This window comes from Neophocaena asiaeorientalis, unplaced genomic scaffold (genome assembly GCF_003031525.2).
Source record: "Neophocaena asiaeorientalis asiaeorientalis breed wild unplaced genomic scaffold, Neophocaena_asiaeorientalis_V1.1 scaffold417, whole genome shotgun sequence".
Lineage (NCBI taxonomy): Eukaryota > Metazoa > Chordata > Mammalia > Artiodactyla > Phocoenidae > Neophocaena > Neophocaena asiaeorientalis.
This window is the reverse complement of record NW_020175387.1, coordinates 2,264,118-2,284,260: the sequence shown is the minus strand read 5'-3', so window position 1 is coordinate 2,284,260 and position 20,143 is coordinate 2,264,118. Positions and strand designations below refer to the sequence as shown.

At 33.6% G+C, this 20,143-nt stretch overlaps 1 protein-coding gene across 2 annotated transcripts in view; it reads right to left on the bottom strand.

Moving 5' to 3' along the window:
• Positions 1–2,517: 2,517 nt before the first annotated feature.
• Positions 2,518–20,143, bottom strand: part of CRISPLD1 (cysteine rich secretory protein LCCL domain containing 1) — a 43,996-nt gene continuing 26,370 nt past the window's right edge. The window contains exons 5-15 of one of the 2 annotated variants that reach the window (XM_024765759.1): positions 19,135–19,250; positions 18,258–18,358; positions 16,440–16,580; positions 16,210–16,270; positions 16,034–16,100; positions 15,706–15,836; positions 13,873–13,916; positions 13,707–13,779; positions 10,392–10,467; positions 6,270–6,400; positions 2,518–3,626 (exon numbers count right to left, since the gene is read on the bottom strand). In XM_024765759.1, coding sequence (XP_024621527.1) covers positions 3,575–3,626; positions 6,270–6,400; positions 10,392–10,467; positions 13,707–13,779; positions 13,873–13,916; positions 15,706–15,836; positions 16,034–16,100; positions 16,210–16,270; positions 16,440–16,580; positions 18,258–18,358; positions 19,135–19,250 — 993 coding nt within the window. In that variant the 3' untranslated portion in view covers positions 2,518–3,574. The remainder of the gene's footprint in view (positions 3,627–6,269; positions 6,401–10,391; positions 10,468–13,706; positions 13,780–13,872; positions 13,917–15,705; positions 15,837–16,033; positions 16,101–16,209; positions 16,271–16,439; positions 16,581–18,257; positions 18,359–19,134; positions 19,251–20,143) is intronic. The other variant, XM_024765761.1, reaches the window with a different exon arrangement.

Genomic DNA, 20,143 nt, shown 5'->3' with positions numbered 1-20,143 from the left:
AAATCTTGGTTTTAGCATAAGTTAAGAGCTCAGTCAGGCTGGGATTTTTAACACTCCTAATGTTATTTTAAATCAATCCATACACTTTTAAATATTTATTCCTGATTTCTATTTCATCTTACATACACATCCCTTTTTAAAAGTGAGCTTATCAGATACAGCCCTGTGTAGGCCCTCTGTTTTCATCTTCATCAGCATAGTCATAAATATAGTCGACAATTAGAGTTTTAATTAGAAGATATTTTTTAGTAGTCGCTGAAAAATTAGTTTTCACAATTTAATGATCTAGTACAAAGATATTTGCTTATCAGCATTGTTTTACACTCATTATTTTGCAGAACATGACAGGGATCGGACAACGAGAATATCTAACTGGTAGGCATAATAGTAGAGTTCTAAAAAGTTTGTCTTTTAAAAATCTCAAAAGTATAATTTAGCCTTTAATTCCAGCAAATTAGTGAAAGAGGTTCAGGTAATTTGACTAAACTATTTCTTCAACTCCTAAATATTATGGTGCCAGGGTTGAAATACCACATCACATAAGTGTTTTAAATCCACCTAAACAATGTAATTCTTTGTGCAATAAATTAGCTTAAACCCTAAATCTTGAAGTTTGGTATGTTTGCAAAAATCATTGCTTTGTTTCTTTGCTTAGCTCACCATGTTCTTCAAGTGAGTTTATATTTAAGAACATAGTAGAAATGCTAGAGAAAAGTCAAGACTTCAAGTTACAATATTGAATAGAAAAATAGACACTATAGCATGTAAATTATCAACAGATTTAGGAAAGAAAAAAATTTTGATTACTCTGCTTTACTTGAAATGTTATTTTTATTAGATGCATAACATTAAAATAATAGTTAACATGTGGTCCGTTAACCTTTGAAAGCTAAAATAATGATGTTAATATTGATACTATTATATAAGCATTGAACTCTGTTTTAAGTCCACAGTTAGAATGTTTATCAATAAACTATTTTAACTAGCTATAATATTTTATTTCTGCTGTGACAACATGCACAATGTTTACTTATGTCATCAAGAATAAAATTAGGAATTGTTGGACTATTCATTCAACAATACTGACCCACTATTTATAGAGGATAAAAATTACTGTGTCTCTGGGGTACAGAGATAGATAAGAGTATTACCATTATCCAGGAGCTTATCCTTAAATTTAAAGAACTAAATATAAGGCAAAATTTAAAAATTAATATGGTTAAGTTAAAAAGGCATATTAGAGAGCATTATTTTATTCTTACCAGGAGAGTTGCAGAAAAATTCCTGGAGGATTTCACATTTAGTTAAATGCTGAAGGATCAGTAGTGTATTATGACAGATGCATAGTTTCCCCATGGTAAATAACAACAAAAATGATTATAAAGATATTAGTAATAAAAACTAACGTATATTGACCATATATTGTGTGTTTAATGTTCTTTTAAGTAGGTTATACATAATATCTCAATTAATTCTTAGAGCAATCCCTATGAGGTATTATTTGTCCCATTTTTCAGGTGAGGTAATTGAAGCATAGAAAGTTATATAACTTACTCCAGGCCACACCCTGTAGAACAGCAGAGATAAGCAATATGGAGCAAGACTATGCAGGGTCTTAAATGCTTTTATAAGATGATTTGGTTTTCTTAAATAACGGACTTATGGAAGAGAGTAATTCCAGTAAAAATTAATGATGCACTGAAAAAGAATGGAGAGGAACAAAATGAAAAGGCTCCACTTGGAGACATGGCAATAGTACAGAAAACTGATGATGAATAGCTAAACGAGAGACAAATATAACAATTCTTATACTGACAGAATTAATGAGGCGTCCCTACTCGGGGTGGGGGGGAGGAGTGAGGAACAGAAGATGAATCTCACTATATGTGTTTACATTTCAATCACAGTATTTAGGAAGGTGTCTGTGTCTTTTGGAAAAAAATATGATCCCACAAAATTTGCTTTAAGTTTTGACATTTTTAATATATAAATGGTTACTTTTTGATTACCTACATTTTGAACCAATTCCCAGCCAATACTTGATAACTGATCATGATGTTAGTTTCTTCACCAATTGCCTCTCCAGCAGCTGTTTATGTGAGCCCCTGTTTTCTTTCCTTTTTTAGTATGATCCAGATCTCTTGCTTTCTCTGATCCCTCCTGTAATTTATCTCTCTTTTATCTGTTCCTAAACACCTACTCATTTCGTTTCTAAAAATATTTGAAGTATTTGTTGCCAATTTTTCATAATCACTCTGTATCTTTCAGATTCCTTCCTTCTAGTTTATAAATAAATCTTTTTCGAAATTTCCCTTAATATAATGTTTCTAAATATATATTGTCTGTCTCGTCTTTCACAAACAAATAACTAAATAATCAGGGTGACTCTGAAACATCTGATATAAGGGGTGTTGTTTAGATTAATGTCAAAACCCAAATTCAAAAGGCTTACAATAATTTTGTTAACTGAAAATGATTTCTAAATCAAAATAAGGATACAAAGGGGACTAAAAAAAATACTTTGAAACATGATTAATTTTAATATGTTTACAAGGAAAGAGTAAATTCACCAGCAGAAAAAAAATTACCAAAATTAACATTTTACAGTTTTTTAGTCTTAAAAGCACAATACGTTTTTCATACAAACAAATATATCACCATTATAGATACCATAATATGGCAACATTTATACACAAGGCCATTTACCATTAAGAAAATCAGTGGCAATGGTGATGCAATATATCAGTTCATGTTTGTTAAACTTTTTGCTATTATACTTCCTGGCCCGCAGGAGTATTTGCCAGGATACAATATAAATGTGTGACCCCAGTTTGAACAATACATAGAAAGCTCTGGTTGCCCATGCTTAATCCTACATTTATTATATGATCACTACAAATGTTTTCGTACCACTACTCTGACGTAATTCCATTTACTGTTAAGACCGTTCCCAAGAAATCAAACATTTTAACAGATTCACTTGGATATTAAGGAATTATTTTATACAAAATAAGTGCAATATCAGGACTTAATATTCTATATGCCTAAACTTAATAAAAGAGAAAAACTATACAGGTATTATGTGGAAAATAATTTGATATTATATGGAGTAGGTAATCATAGCATTGAACTTGGGAAAATGCAGTATGTGTTTTTTTCATTTTTAGAGTTACTATTTTTATTATTGTTTTTAAATGCACCAGATGATTTTCTGAGGAACATTCACATTCAATGTTTAGTTTCATTTTACTAGTGGCATATACAAAGCACCATATAATATAACATATGAAATGTAGAACAATTATGACTATGTAATACTGTAGAAATAACTGCTAAGAAAATATAGCAATATTTAACACAGGATTTCTAAAACCATTACATATTCATTACTTTTCCCTAAACTAATAATGTCCCATGTTTTATTTTATAGACGTAGTCTATCACAATTTATATGCATTTGACACTCATGGGGGGTTGAAAATAGTTGATATCTTCTGTACAGTAATGTTACAGTTTTATACAAACTTCAGAAATATGGCATTTGGAATAGTGTTCCTCCTCCAAGTGTTCCATTTCACACAACAGCAAATACTCTGAATGCCTTTCCTCCTGGAGGATTCTGTAAACTGCAAAAAATACACAGAGTGTATTGATGTCATCTCCATATATAATCCTTCAAACAAATCATGCTTTCTTATGACAGTCAAGAAAGCAGCTCTATGAATCCAGATGGTCAACTTTCTTAGACTACTATAATTTATAGTTATTGGAAAGCTTGAGTGAGGATGACATAATTCTTAAAATCTTGGCTGTACACAAGTTTGCTAAAAAAATGTAAGGTGCATAGTGGTAATAATAGTACTTTATATAGAACGTTATAGATTCCAGGTCATGTTTTCATATATTACCACCTTTAGTTCCAATAAAGTACAGTTAAGTGGCTCTTATGCCATTTTACTGGGGAAATTCTAAGATACAGGTTTACAACTGACCGGCATGGTTAAAAGCTAACTGCAAGTTAAAGAGACGGAGATACTTAAGAGATACTCTGGAATACTAACTTATTATTCCCTAAGTCTGACAAAATTTAAATTATATAGCTAGCATACTTATTACTATTTTAACATCTGTGGTTTCAAAAAAATCTTAGTGAGGAAATTTAATGGTCAAATCTGGAAGGTCCTAAGTATTTCTTCACTGAAATGGAAACATACACACACACAGAGCACTCAATCTCATTTCAGAAGTATTTTAAAACAGGACTTTAAAGCAATGCAAAACCATTCCTTTTACTCTTAATTAAATTATTTATATTTTATTTGACAATATTAATCAAGGTATGTTTTGCTTAAATGCCTCAAGTTAAAACTGGTTGATAATGGCATTAATCATTATTTATTCTAATCAAATGTAAGCTTTTGAAGTCCATATTTTTTCCATAAAGTATTATTCTCTTAATAATACAAAAAAGCTTTTAGAGATACACACAAATGCTAAGAGAGAGACAAAGTGCAATTTCTTTTACATATTTATTCATGTGTAAGGAAAGGGGAGAATCTTAGAAGAAGAGATGAGAATGTCACAAGTGTGCACACACAACATTACACAATAAACACACACACATACACAAGCCAGGTTTTTCATACAAGTAGACGGCTAATTGAAAGCCATTTTTATTTGTAGGAAACAAACTGACAAAGTGCCCTGGAAAGTGTCTTTTTACACAGTGATACACCGGAAAAATACACATATTTGAACTTAACAGAACTAGTTCTGAATCTGAGCTCTGAGACTGACTAGTTATATGACGTTGGGCGTATCATTTAACCTTTCTGAGCCTCAGTTAACATGTCTGTAAATTAGGGTTTAGAGAACCGACTTTGTAAGGCTACTGGTAGAGCTAAGTCAATATACTTAAAGGGCCCTCAAGCATCTGGAAAATTCATAGTAGATGTTCATAAATAATTATTATTCTCAGTTTTCTTAGGATATCATCTACCTTATAGGTTTACAATAAATTTAAGAAATATGACAGGTAAATGAAGCCACATTACTCAGTTTAGCTTATAAAACTGCATATCATACTCTATAACTCCATCTACTTTATATATTGTGTCTTTCACATATATAGACAGAGAGACAGAAGGAGAGAGATGGGGGAAGGGTGTGGGGAGTGAGCTCTGTGTGTTTGTTTACATTTCAGTGAAGAACTTCTTAGGATCTTACAGGTTTGACCATTAAATTTCCTCACTAAATTTTTTTTAGATGTTAAAAATATGACTAAGTATGATGGCAATACAATTTAAATTTTTTCAGACTTAAGAAACGGTAAGTTAGTACTCTAGGGCATTGATATGAGCCAGCTAAGTCAGGTTGTGGAGAAGCCACCTCCTTAACAATGGCCTCCTGATACAGTCTCATCTGAAAATAGATGCTAAATACAAAGCTGTCATTTTATGAGGATGACACCCAGATGCTTATGTGGAAGGCAATCTAGGTATCCTGCACGGCACATCCTTTTGTGTCCTTTACAGAAACTTTACCATATGTGCAAACCCTCCACTGGCAATTTTGAAGAACCTAGTAAATGTTTAAAAGTTAGGGATTTATCTGTATCTATACAAAATACATGGGACTTAATATTACTTCCCCAAGTACCAATGATTTAAAAAAAAATCACTACAGGGTTTTTTTCTGTTAACTTTTATTATTACTCAATAAAGTAAGTCACATGAATTTTCTCAAACCACTGAAATATATAATACTAATGAGCCAAATACCAGATGACCTGAAAGAGTTCATTTACATCATACTAGGCATCGAACTTCCAATCAAAAAGAGAATTTGGTTCCGGGGAAAATCAGACTCATTGTTTTGGTCAAATACTTTGTCAGATAACTGGAGTAGAGAAATATTCAGTGCCTCGCTCACCTAGAAAGAGTTACATGTAAAAACTAACCTAGAAAATCCAAAAGAGGATGAAAGAAATTTCCTTATTATAAGATCAATTAACAAAAGAGTGGTTCTGACTCATAATCCGATTTTCATGTTGATTTTTATAAGCCTGCAGGAGACAGGCATCTCTGGTACTGCAGCTTCTCCCATCCCCGGAAGATCTACTATTACACAGCGTGCAAAGGAAGCACCCTGGCTCAGTCACGAAACCTCAAAGCCATGCTAAGGAGAGTTGGTTGTAAAGCCAGCATAATGGGAAAGATGATATATCTAAATACATATATGTTTATAAACATATATATCAATTTATTTACCTTTCTGAGAAGATTCCATTTTGAAAAGAAGCAGTGTAAGTCTTTCTTTTGTCCACAGGCATCACGTCAACATAACCCCCGTGATTTTGAACCACGCCAGCATGTACAGCTGCTCTGCAGATACTGGACAGCTGAAGAAGAAAGGAAAAAACCACCATCATTAGAAAACGTCTGCTGAACTTGTCCAGCCTACTCTCCTATTGGACACAAGGTCGCTGACATCTGTCTCTGTGTGGATACCCAGTGAGCAGTTACAGGATGATGTTTTGTGCATAAAGGAACGTTTTAAAAGACACAAAGTTAGAAAGAAGCAAGTCGCACCTGAAGGTAGATCTTAAGGGTGGCTGCAAGGATAAGATCTTTCACCAGCTAATCTGTCCAAACAGCAAGCTTTTACTACTGTCCAAGCAATAAAATGCAAATTAGCTCCTTTTATCTCTTCAAGGGCCTACTTATCACTCTTAAATTTCAGGCTTTGCTAGTTCCTACTCAGGTCACTCTGACCAAACGTTCACAGGGGGGATTATCTGGACCTCATTTATATTCAGTTTTGACTTTGAGCAACTCAAACATAGTTCTGTACATCTCTACAGTCCCTTTTCCAAAATACAGGCATATATTAAATGAGGAGGTTTTTCCTATTAGATAATATAACCTATGTAGAGAAAACTTGCCCAAAAGAATAAGCCCAAGAAGAAAAAAAGATGAAGAATAACCATCGCTCCTACCTAGATTTGCAATGTACATCACTCTGGTTTGAATGGTCTGATGTGAGGTACTAAGGAAGTTCTATTTTTGCATTGTACCAGTTATATAATCTGAATTGAACGGAATTTCTATAAAGGAGAAAATTGTTTCAGGTCCAACAAACGCTTTCCATTTTTTTAACACGACTGAGTTCTAGAAGTCAATGCTTTTCTTTTGGCCAATTAAAGTCTTCTGTAGATTTTGACAATTGCTTTCATCCAAATGTTCTACCAAAATTTGTCAATAGCTGAGCATAGCCTGACAAAATCCTACAAAATGAAACGCTTGAACTGTTTCAGTATAAAGCAATCTACCCCATATCCCGATGGGTCTTTTCTGAACCCACTGGTGTATTCTTTTCTTATCTCTATGCACATGTGAGTGACCTAATGTGCTTTTCTAAGTTCACATAAGCATGTGCATCTTACGTGACCTTGCTTTATTACTGTGCTCTGAACTCTGTGGCATCAGTCAGTATTTATTAGATCAGAGAGACCGAATGCCAAGCTGTCTAATACTTTTCATGTTTTTGCTATATCACAAAATACCACACATCCAAAACCCCATATCCTTACTCTGAGGACACATTTTATTCACCATTTAAAGTCCCTCACTGAATTAATATTTGTGTCCGATATGGTTCATAACAGATGGAATTAAAAATAACTGTACACTTTTCAGTATTTATCCTGTTCTGTTAAAAGGTTATCATCAGCACTTTTCCCAAGGCAATAAAAGTGCTTAGATATAACATTCACTAAATCCAAGCACTTAATATGGTTTGAAACTATTGTTTTGCCCATAACTATGCAGTCAGCAGGCATTACGATTTGAGTTCAAAGGTCAGAAGAGATTTTCTTTTCCTACGCACACATTATAAGAACTAATATACCACGAAAAGAAAAAACTATATCTGTGAAAACAGTGGAACATTTTTAATGAATGCAGAAATTAATTTCATCTGTCATCAATGAGAAATAAACGCTCAAAGCAATAGAATGTACAAGTTGTAACTCTATAAATGGAAAGAGAGAAAGAGAGAAAGATGGGGGAGAGAGGGAGATTGATAGATTGTTTCTCATTTTTCCATATCTTGTATTTAAATGGATAATGTATTTTGTAAGGGATGGGAAGATTGCTTAATTAATAGCTGAATCTCTGATTCTGTACTTAGCACATAAAAAATATACATTTCCAACTTGTTCTGCATAGTAATACAAAATTTCTTACCCCATTTCACTGAGATAGAAAGATAAAATGATCTCAGGATATAAGTTCAAATAAAAACCTGAACTCTAACAAAGAGATGGCTTATAGGTACAGAAGTGTATAGGGTATTTTGAAAGATTTTCACCAGACATGAGTAAAATTAAAGGTTTTTTTACTTAAGGGGACAACCTGGGAAGAATGATTTCTTTGGAAATCTCTGATGATTCTAGATTTCCTCATTCATATATATTTATTAATTTTTTTAAAACAAACATTTATGTTTCAAGGTGTTTGCCAAATGTCTGATATCACTGCGTACTCTAAGTTCTGTTAAAGCAGGAACTAGGCCTGTCTTGTTCACAGTTTGGCACATGTAAAATTGTTGATGAAAAAATAATGCATAATTTGCCCAGCTGCTGCCTTCAAGAAACTTAAAAATTAATAAAAGAGGTGGGGAAACAATCATAATGCCTAACAGAATCAGTTAAGGGCTAAATAAAAGGAAAAAACAAAGTAATAGGGTTAAAGAAAAGCAACACCGGGCTTCCCTGGTGGTCCAGTGGTATAAGAATCCACCTGCCAATGCAGGGGACACGGGTTCGAGCCCTGGTCCGGGAAGATCCCACATGCCATGGAGCAACTAAGCCCATGCGCCACAACTACTGAGCCTGAGCTCTAGAGCCCGTGAGCCACAACTACTGACCCCACGTGCCACAACCACTGAAGCCCGCGTGCCTAGAGCCCGCACTCCGCAACAAGAGGAGCCACAACAGTGAGAAGCCCGCGCACCGCAACAAAGAGTAGCCCCCGCTCGCCACAACAAGAGAAAGACCGCGCACAGCAACAAAGACCCAACACAGCCAAAAACTTTAAAAAGTAAATAAATATATATATATATTAAAAAAAAAAGAAAAGCAACACCATACTTGAGTTAGGAGAACCAGCAATACACTTCACAGAGCAAGTGGCAATAACTCAGAAGGTAAAGAATGAGCATGATGTTCACAGAAAAATTAGAAAAAGCATGTTTTCAGAGACAAGAACATAAGCACAAATTGTGAGGACTACCAAATTAAGATACCAACAGGACATTGAAATTGCAGATAAGAATACTGCAAACCTGGAGCTGGGAGAGAGACTTAGATTCGGAGAATAATTTTAACGGTAAAGCTGAACTGAAAAACAAAAAACAAAAAAACCTGAACCCGAAATGAATTCACCAAGTGGTGGTAATACTCACATTTCGGGACTCTTCACAATTGTATTTCCATAGTATTCTACTGAATAAGTACATCAAGAATATATTTCTTTTGGAACTCTTTGGATTAGATATTGGTAGTGGTTTCCAAATGTCTGCCACATAAAATCTAAACTTATCAGCATGTATTTAGACTCTCCAATTACATGTTTCAAGAGCTGGATCCCTCCCTCCATCCCTCACACTAAGTTGGCTGCAGCCCCTTTTAGCTTCAAATCTCACCAGCTCAGATACAAGCAAACCTACAAGTCATGCCCACTTTCAGCTCACTTGCTCTCACCTCATCTCCATGTCTTTGTAAGTGCCATTCACCCCACCTAAAATGTGCGCTAATCCTCTTTACCAACCCACACTTGAAACCTGGATCAGAAAGCACTTATCGGCCCTGAAGCCATCACAGCTAATCTTCCTCGTCCAACCCCAGTCCTGGCATCCATAACAATACACCCTCAACTGGTTTCCTTTTGTATGTATTTTAATGATCACCTGGTTTTGATTCTATGCTACTTGCTAAATGCCCATTTGGCAGTGGAGATATTGTTCATACATTTGACAAACTCTTAATTACCCAGTCTATACTTCAAGTACTGAAGAACCAAAAGGAAGGTTAAAGAAAAGTAAAATGCTTTTTCCTTCCCAAGGATGCATCCAAGCTATTTCATTTAGTATCTGATATAAGAGATATAGATAGGATATGAAGAAAAATTTAGTTAAGATAAATGATTATGCATGCATATTTGCATATAGATATTTAGTTTTTAGTGTGACTGATGATTGACCTTTCCGAGAATATGTATATCAACACAGAATCTGTTCCTTTTTCTGTATATAAATGTACATATATACATTTAAACACGTGTGCATGCATATAGATAGATACTGAGAGCTGCATAAATTAGGGTACTTACATCAGAATAAATTCGAGTTCCAATTACACGAGCATAATGTGGATTTGCCTGCATACAGTTCCGAGGACAATATACTCTAAAAAATAAATATATACTTACAAATATTAAGTAGCTGGTTATTTCAGTCTTTCTTATTAGTAAGATCATAGACATGCATACACAAAAGTAAACTCAGCATTCTAAATCTCACTCATTATTTTTTATTGAAGTATAGCTGATGTACAATATTATATGTTACAGGTATACAATATGGTGATTCAGTTTTTAAAAGGTTATACTCCATTTATAGTTAGTATAAAATATTGGCTATATTCTGTGTTTTACAATCTATCCTTGCAGCTTATTTTATACCTAATAGTTTGTACCTCTTAATCCTCTACCCCTACACTGTACCTCCCCACTGGTAACCACCAGTTTGTTCTCTGTACCTGTGAGCCTGTTTCTTTCTTGTTATATTCACTAGTTTGTTGTATTTTTTTTTTTAGATTTCATATATAAGCGATACCATAAAGTATTTGTGTTACTCTATCTTATTTCACTTAGCATAATGCCCTCCAAGTCCATCCATGTTGTTGCAAATGGCAAAATTGCATTCATTTTTATGATTGAGTAGCATATATATATATGTATATCTACACATGTTTTCCTTCTGAAATAGGTCAGTTGTACAATCCCGGCAGTAAGCACAATTGCTTCTGCTTACTTTACCTACTTCCAGCTTTTGGCACAGATGTGTTTCTTTTCTCTTGCTTTTTCTTTAAAAAAAAAAAAAGCTTAGCCAGGAAGCTTTCTAATTTGGGGATCCAAAGCAGAAAGAAACATCAGGAAGTATCTCTCTCTCAGTATCTGGGAATTTGGTACCCAATATGACTGCAGAATTTAGTAAACATATAACTTGGAAAAACTGAATCATTGTCTGCCACAGACATCTCATAGTTTCTTTTCTCTATGTTCACATCTTTGGTATCTCATCCAATTTCATGGCTTTGATTATCATCTATAAACTATTGATTTCCAAATTTGTATCTCTAGTTGGGACCTCTTCTCTTAATTCTAAATTTGTATGTCCTATTGCTTACTGAATATCTCCACGTAGACCTAATAAATATCTCAAATTTAGCATATTTGAAACCAAATTCCTAATCTTCTCATCCAGTCCGCAAATATCTTCTTTCTGTAGGCTTCCGACAATAAATGTCAACTCTGTTATTCAGGTGCTCAGGCCAAAAAAAACCTTTATTCTATCCTTAACTCCCTTCCTTACCTCAACCTTATATTCAACCCAATTTCTATTCGTTGTACACTGAAATAAAATCAGAGCATCCTTAAGCACCTCAATCACTGTAACTCTGGGCTCTATCTTCCAATATCTAGCTCACTGCAATAGGCTCCACTATGGTCTCCCTGCTTCCGATTTTGTCCCCTCCAATCTATTTTGCCACACACTTACACTGAAGAATACAAGTCTAATCATATCATTCTTCTGCTCCAAATATTCTAGTGGCTTTCCATCTAATTCAGAACAAGTGACAGGATCCTTATAATAGCCAATAAGCCCTGAGTATTCTGTCTTCCCATTTCCTCTCTGACATTATATCCTACCCCTCTTTCACTTTCTCACCCAGCTCCTGTCACACTGGCCTAATAGTTATTCTTCAAACATACAGAATAATCTCATCCTCAGGGCCTTTGAGTTTATCTTTCCCTCTGAATGGAATGTTCTTTCTCCAGATATCCTACTCCCTTCCTGATACTTTAGCTCCTTTTTTCAAAGTTTCCAAAAGTTCTTTTATTTAAACATAGGGTCCAATTATCAGTGTTCAGTCAGTCACATGATATTTTTAAAAATTTACTCCCAGAGTTTAAGAAACTGCCAAGTGGCACTTATTTAAATTGATTGGCTCTTCTGGATTCACATACACACACACAAGTACACACACTAAACGGAAATCAAAGCTAAGACTGGAAAAAACATAATTCATTCTACATAGTAAATCAGAGTCTCAACAAAATGACTATATGAAAATCATTGTTTGATAAAAGTATCAATTAGTGTCCTAAAAGTATTCTTAAAAAAAAAAAACAGGGCTTCCCTGGTGGCGCAGTGGTTGAGAGTCCGCCTGCTGATGCAGGGGACACGGGTTCGTGCCCCGGTCCGGGAAGATCCCACATGCCGCAGAGCGGCTGGGCCCGTGAGCCATGGCCGCTGAGCCTGCGCGTCCGGAGCCTGTGCTCCGCAACGGGAGAGGCCACAACAGTGAGAGGCCCGCGTACCGCCAAAAAAAAAAAAAACTTCATTGCAACTACCTTTACCAATTGAAGCCGATCTTCCTCAATACAGTTTTTAAGAAATGGCTACATTTCTTATTTAAATTTCATGTTCCTAAAATTTGTATAACACAGTACACTTTAGCATCTAAACCAGAACCACTCAAATATAAGTAATAAATGAATGAGTTTTTATAACTTTGAATTAAAGGTTGATTTTTATAAAAAATGTCTTCTGTAGGAGGAAGGGTGTCCCCATTGACTATAAAAATTTATTTTTGCATTTGAGAACTGCTGCGCATTCATTGCCCACCCTATGGCGATAAAACCAGCTGTTCTGCCCTTAGGATCATGCTGTGCACGCTCTACCTCAACCATATTTAGCACTTGGTCTGTGGAAGGCCAAGATCAATAGATTCAAACTGAGTTCATTTCTTCGTAGGTAAGTTCAGGTCAAAGAAAGACTGCAGGAGCTTTTTGCTTGTCTGAGTTCTAGTCTCTGGCTTTAACACCTTGTTATATATTTGTGAGAATGTAGATAGTGATCTAGTAAACATTCCTTCGTCTACAACTTCCGTTATGCTTTGAATAAAAATGCTGACACATTTTAACAGTACCTGCCTTTACACCTAATCATAGGGAAAGGGGCTGTTTGGCCCTGATGTGATCCATTAAAGAGTCATGCAATGAACAGACAAGTGCCTGAAGTGTGTAACTTGTAACTTACTGAGTGGCCAAGCCTCATAAAGCTGTAGGGGAATGAACATGTGATTCTTTCTTTTAAATGCTAAAATAAAGATTTTTGTGGAGACAAAAAAAAAAAAACCACACACACACACACACACACACACATTTTTTGGAGAAACTACACTAGGAGTGCCTAGAGTGCATGCAGTTTGTGGTGTCCATTGCTCCCTGCTGCTAGCAGTTCAAGATGATACATCTTCTGAGTCCTAGAGACACCAGAATCTCAGGCAAAAGCAGTTATCCAGGGTAAAAGGCCCCCTGTTTACAGGTTAAAAACGGAGAAAATCTAGAAAACAGTACCTTGGGCAATGTGAAGCAGGCTTATGAAAAGGACAGAGCTGTTCCACAGTTGTTTCACAAGTGACAGCCTGAACTGAAGAATTCAAACACAGAACAATAAGCAAATCCTTTAGAAAGAATAATGTGCAACAGAGTGGTAAGAAAATAAGACGAAAAAAGTGCTAACCTGTTACTTTAGAGACTGTGAAGGAATTAGCAGACTGATACTTGCTGAAGATAAAAACATAAAAATTTTAATCATCAACATCTTACATGCATCAACATAAATTCTTATATTTTTTAAGTCTATGAATGTTTGATTTTTTCTTAAATGTTCTTATTTAATGTATTGCTTCACAATGGGAAAAACTATAAATTTGTACATTCTTAATGAAACTAGAAAATTTAGAGTGTTAGCATGATCTTTATAAGCAAAAGGGTTCAACTTTGAATTCTATATCTAGACATGTAGCAGTATAAGAATTAATCATCTGTTTTATGCTAAATTCATATTACGTTCAAGTATGAGCCAAATAAATACCATTCTTGATATCAAAGAAAGATCTCTTTTCATTATCAATCTCAAAAACTTATACATAATAGCATAAAATAATACACATTTGTATCTATATATTTTTTCCTATTAAAATTAAAACTCTCAATACACTCATTCCCTGTTACCACGGAAACAAACAATTTAATCTTTCAAAATAGTCAATACAAGGGCTACTAAATAATAAGTACCTTAAAGGAATATGCATCACTCATTTTTTTGTTCCCTCTAGTATCTAGTAAAATGTCTACAATAAATGAATGAATTCCTCCTTACATGTTTTATTAAAAAGCAAGAATATAAGAATAGGTATTTTAATTGGTTTATCTATACCCAGGCTTTCATAAAAAACATCTATTGCAAAAGGTAATGCTTATTTGTGATGGTACTTTAATATGACACACACACATTTCAAGAGAGTTTATATAATAAACAATTAAAAATACAAGTTAAAAGAAAAAGGTAAATAATAGGAAGTAAATGTTCTTTAATGCAACACCCAATGTTTGGCTTACCAAAGCTAAAAACTAATATTTATTATTTATTTAAGATAAGTATCTGCTGAGTGAATAAATTAATCAATAAGTGTTTCTGTAAAGCTTTTACTTAAGAGATTAATCACTAATGGCTAAAAACCACACATCAGGCCTTTGAATAAAATTGTATACAGAGGGCATCATTCCACCAATTTACAAGGATTCTTAAGAAATTCTTTCTTATCATTATGAATTCTATACTGTGGAGTTTCATGCAACTGTTCAGTTACAAAGGAAGGGAGACTATCGTATTTCCTAAGAAAAGGCATTCCATTATGAGGTTCAATAATGTCTATTATTTTACATACGAGAAAGAGAAACTACAAAGATATTTCAAAAGCCTAGATTTTTCTACTTTCTATAGATTATATATGAAAATATGTTGTTTTATAATAATACATTTAGTATATTTAATATGACAAACATTTCAAAAGTTAATCAATGCTTTTATACTGGGTCAAATTACATTTTAACAGACAAAAGAAAGGTGACATAGTGTATTACATATTTAGAGACTTTGCAAAATGCTCTGTTACCTAGTAATCTATCTTATTAACAAAGTTACTGTTGCATGAAATAAATAATTCTCCCAAACAGGGCAGGAAGAATATGCAAATCAATTAGCCTTCTCAGGCACTTTTTATCATAGCTGAAAAATGTATTGCTTCACAATGGGAAAAACTAAATTTGTACATTCTTAATGAAACTAGAAAATTTAGAGTGTTAGCATGATCTTTATAAGCAAAAGGGTTCAACTTTGAATTCAGGTACTTTTCCTTACTTTTGCCCATGGAAACTGTGTAGTTGAAATGAACCTTGAAAATTACCTTCTCTCTTTATAAACTAAATTCTTCTATGCTTTGCTCTGAATGAATGTAACTTATTGTTACAACTTAAAATCTCTGGTCCAAAAGATTATTTAGGTACTTACCCAATTGTTTGAACACCATTTCTATTGGATTTGATGAAATAATGTTTTCTTCCTTGTCTAGTGATATCCACCCAACCACCATCATTGTCTATTATACCATAATGAATTGCAGCTCTACAGATGCTGGATTGCTGGGAGAAAAGGAAGGGATAAAAGGATGTTAAAATGATAAGAATTCTACATAGGATACAACTTGTTACTATGTATGACTTTAAACAATTCTGAGCAAAATAGCTATACATATATAAATTGTTATTTTTCCCATTAAAAAACCAAAATATTATATGAAAGGATCCTATCCTCAAATAATGACATTTATAATACCTACCATTTCATAATGTACACTGCCAATAACTTTAGCTTTACTATCCAAACAGCCAGCAGGGCATTCATATCTAAATAAAAGAAATGGGGAACAAAATTTAGCTTCTCTGAATGTCCATATAAAATGAAAATATTTTTTATATCTTGCCAGTTAATTTTGAGAGTAATAATAAATATTACCTATTGCAGGTTGTGCCTTTGCACTGGTCTCTTAATCTTACTTCGCAAGAAACAATTTGAGCTAAAATTTAGAGAATAATAATAATTTAGATGATGCAACAGCTGCTCTAATTCATCCCATACAGTCTAATGCCAAGTTTTTGCCATTCTAAAAATGTTCAGATTAATAAATTATAGTTGAATATGCCAGCAATGTAAACTTTAAAATGTAAATAATGCGGAGATCTTACACATTTGCTGTGTGCTTATGACTTCGTTTCTGTTACTATCATCTGCTATTGTCCGGATGTGGGTGTCATGGACTTGTGATTGCTGCCGTTCAATTTCATTTGTTTCTTCTTCTTGAGGAGGGTAATAGCTATCTGATCCTTCTGTTAGAGAGAATGGATTTAGGAAATACGAATCCATCTTAAATGTGCACAAATTACCCATGATACACCTTTATATGCCTGTTTAACACTGAAAGCTACTAGAAAAATCAGTACTGTATATTGGCACAAGTTTTGGCTTAAGGTGGTGATCTTACATACTGCATTGGAATAAATAAAACAGACGCATAAACCTTTGAGCCCTTGACTCATTTATGCTAACATTAAATGGAATCAGTTCTAAACTTTGCTTATATTTTAAAGTGGTATCAGTGATTACCTTTCATGATGACATCATGAGGTCTACACAGTGATCTAATGAAGTCGGGCTTAGTGAATTTGAATTTGTTTTCTCAAATGAAATCATATTTTCAGGAGGATAACACTTAAAATTTTCCAAAGGATCACATTTAAAATTCTTCTGAAAGGAAATTCAGCCTAAGAAGGATTGACATGCCCTTGCTATTTACCACAATATCAGTTTCCATGGAAAGGTTTCTACTGCAGAAGGAAATTCAATGTGCAGAAATTTAAATTTAACAATGGAAAATATGCAAACTTTGAATTTAATATTTTTTCCAAGTTGGCTTGTATTAAGGGCTTGACAGGGGCACATTTTGGAAATGTGGTTATTTGCATGTATGTCTAAGAATTCAGAATCTAGAAAAAGGAAGTATGAATTCAGAGGAAAGTCAGCTTTAGTAAGACACTGTGGTCATTGACAATGGAGCAAGCAGGTTGGAGGTTTGGGGGATGGAAAACAGACTCAGGCACAATGAAAAAAGCTTTCAGGAATTAAAAATGGCTCATATTACACAGTGAACTATATGCTTACTTCTTGTTTACTTATTATAGCTAGTGAGCACTCAATCATTAAGGAAAAAAGATATCTCTTTATAAGTACTGAAAAGTGGCTGCATTTACACATATTTTCAAATACACCTGGTCTACATTATTCTTCATTTAGTCATCATTAAGAACAAAGTAGTACAAGAGTGTAAAAATGTTCACTTGGATGCCCAATAAAAAGCATGACTTTCACAAAGCTTTGTCAGGTAAGTTTTATCTTCATGTGTTACAAAAAGGACATCATATTTATATTTATTTTTGAGGACATCCAGTACATTTGAGACAGTATTTTTTACAACAGTTTTATAATACTATTACATATATATATTTTTGTTGTTGTTGTTATTTTGGCATGACAAATTGTATACTCTGCAGTAAGAAGCAGAGAATTAGTATAATTCATTGGGCATGGTTCAGTAAGATTCATGGATAGGTATTTAGGCAAAAACTCTTAAAGTGCTTAAAATAGTGTTGAACTGCTAAATTCTTCAGAAATCATGACATTTATGGAAATAATTCTAGTCAACACTATATCAAGATGGCTTTTAAGAATGAAAATATACTTGTCACTCTGGGATAATTTCAAAGTAGAATTAAGTGGTTATCTGGAATAATCATGAAACTTTCCTTTAAATACATGTTGGTATAATAGACTTATTAATATTATAAATTTTAAAAAAATATTTTAAATGACTTCTAAATATTTGAAATAGAGTTCTAGAAACTTTTCATGTAATAATTAAATGTGCTTTGGGCTTTCAAACACAAATTAATGCAGAAGTTGGATGAAAATATAAATCAAACTGAATATTACAACACAGTATCACATACCTTGGTAGCACAGATTTTCTCTACAGCCTCCTCCAAAACTAGGTGGGCAAGCAGAACAGGGCCGGCCATGTTTGTAGGGGGCGTGGCCCCACCAGTTTCCCCTTCAAAAGATAATCCACTCCATTAAGAGGTGGTCTATTTTTAGTTTTTTGAGAAACCTCCACACTGTTTTTCTACAGTGGCTGCACTAATTTACATTCCCACCAACAGTGGACAAGGGTTCCCTTTTCTCTACATCGTCACTAACACTTTGTTATTTGTGTTCTTTTTAATGATAGCCATTCTGACAGATGGGAAGTGATGTCTCATTGTTACTAAGTTTAAACATACACTGCTACCTCATTCTTTTGAAAATATTCTAAAAAATGCGTTATGTATATTGCTAAAAACTGAAAAACCAAACTTCTGCAAAACACTAGCCTCTGCTATGGAATATTCATCTATATCCCATTTGTTTTAATAAAAACAGATTTTAGACATAGATTTGACCCTAAGTTCAGTTGTACAATATTTTCAATGTAATTATTTGAAGGGTCTTTACATAGGTGAAAATACATTTCTCAGTCTATAGTTTCTCATCTCTAATAAACCAAAATTATTAAACATTTACACAATATAGTAGTGCAATAAATAAAACTGAAGCCCTAAAAATATGACTCCTATCTTTACAAAGATTATATTTTCAATTTTCATATTCCTTTTAAGCACCAATTTTACACATCAGGCAACCATAATTGTTGCCATATGACATAAACTCAGTTAAAACAATGCAGTTTACTCAATAATACACACTGAAAATAAGGGAAAAAATCAAGAATATAAAGTTATTTTTATGTTGCTAAGAAATACTTATGAAAGTAGTGTTTTGTTTACTTACTTTGGGGAATAATTGCACACCAAGTAGACAGCTTTGGGCCATATCTGCCCCCAGATGTTCATGTTATGGCACAAATTAATGGCACAGCCTATTCTGCTACTTGTTGCCCACACCACCTACATTAGAGAAAAGAAAGTCTTAGAAAAAGTAGGCTGAGATGAAGTAAGACAGCAACATATCTGAGAGAAAATGCATAAAAGTGAACTGGAGAACCCACAGTTACTATTCAAAATGAAATGAGGCAATGTCAGAAACAATATTTTTCCTGACACTTGGGGAAATACTTAATTTAACTTAAAAAAAAAAAGAGATACACAGGTATATAACTCTATCCAGATATAAGACATAAACATCTTAGTTATTACTAAATAATTCAAATGTTACATCCTCACAGTCCTAAATGCCGTATTAATTTTCCTGTGAAGAAACTTACCTACCAAATGAACAGAATTTCTCATCTTAAAGCAGAAAGTACTGGAGCAAAAGTTTAGGTGTTCAAATTTCTTATACAATGTGACATTTTCACTGTGCCACTGGCTATCAGGGAGTCCAATACTGATCTTAATCTTGTCCCATGCAAAGGCATACAGAACCATTTGCTTTATAGTCACTAATAATCAGTCATAGAAATTCTAGAAACTCAGATCTGCAGTGAGCTTTATCTAGTCAAATCTGCCATTTGTTGTTTGATTTAGAAGTTTTAGAACATGTCCAGTACCCAATCCAAACACTGAAAATTTAAAAACATGATAAATGCTGCACACATGTGAATATTGAATGCCATGGTAAATAAAACCATATTTTTATTTTTTGAAAATAAAAAAATTGACATCTGAATTTGAAGATGGTAAATTTCTTCCCTTTTGCATTTACTGGGGTCATATTAAAGTATATTATATGTAAAATCATTGAAATAATATTTTTAAGGAAATGTCTGTACTTTTTTTGATAATTATTCTTGTTTATAAAAATTTATAAGCTTGTTCTACATAAATCAATATTAATATAT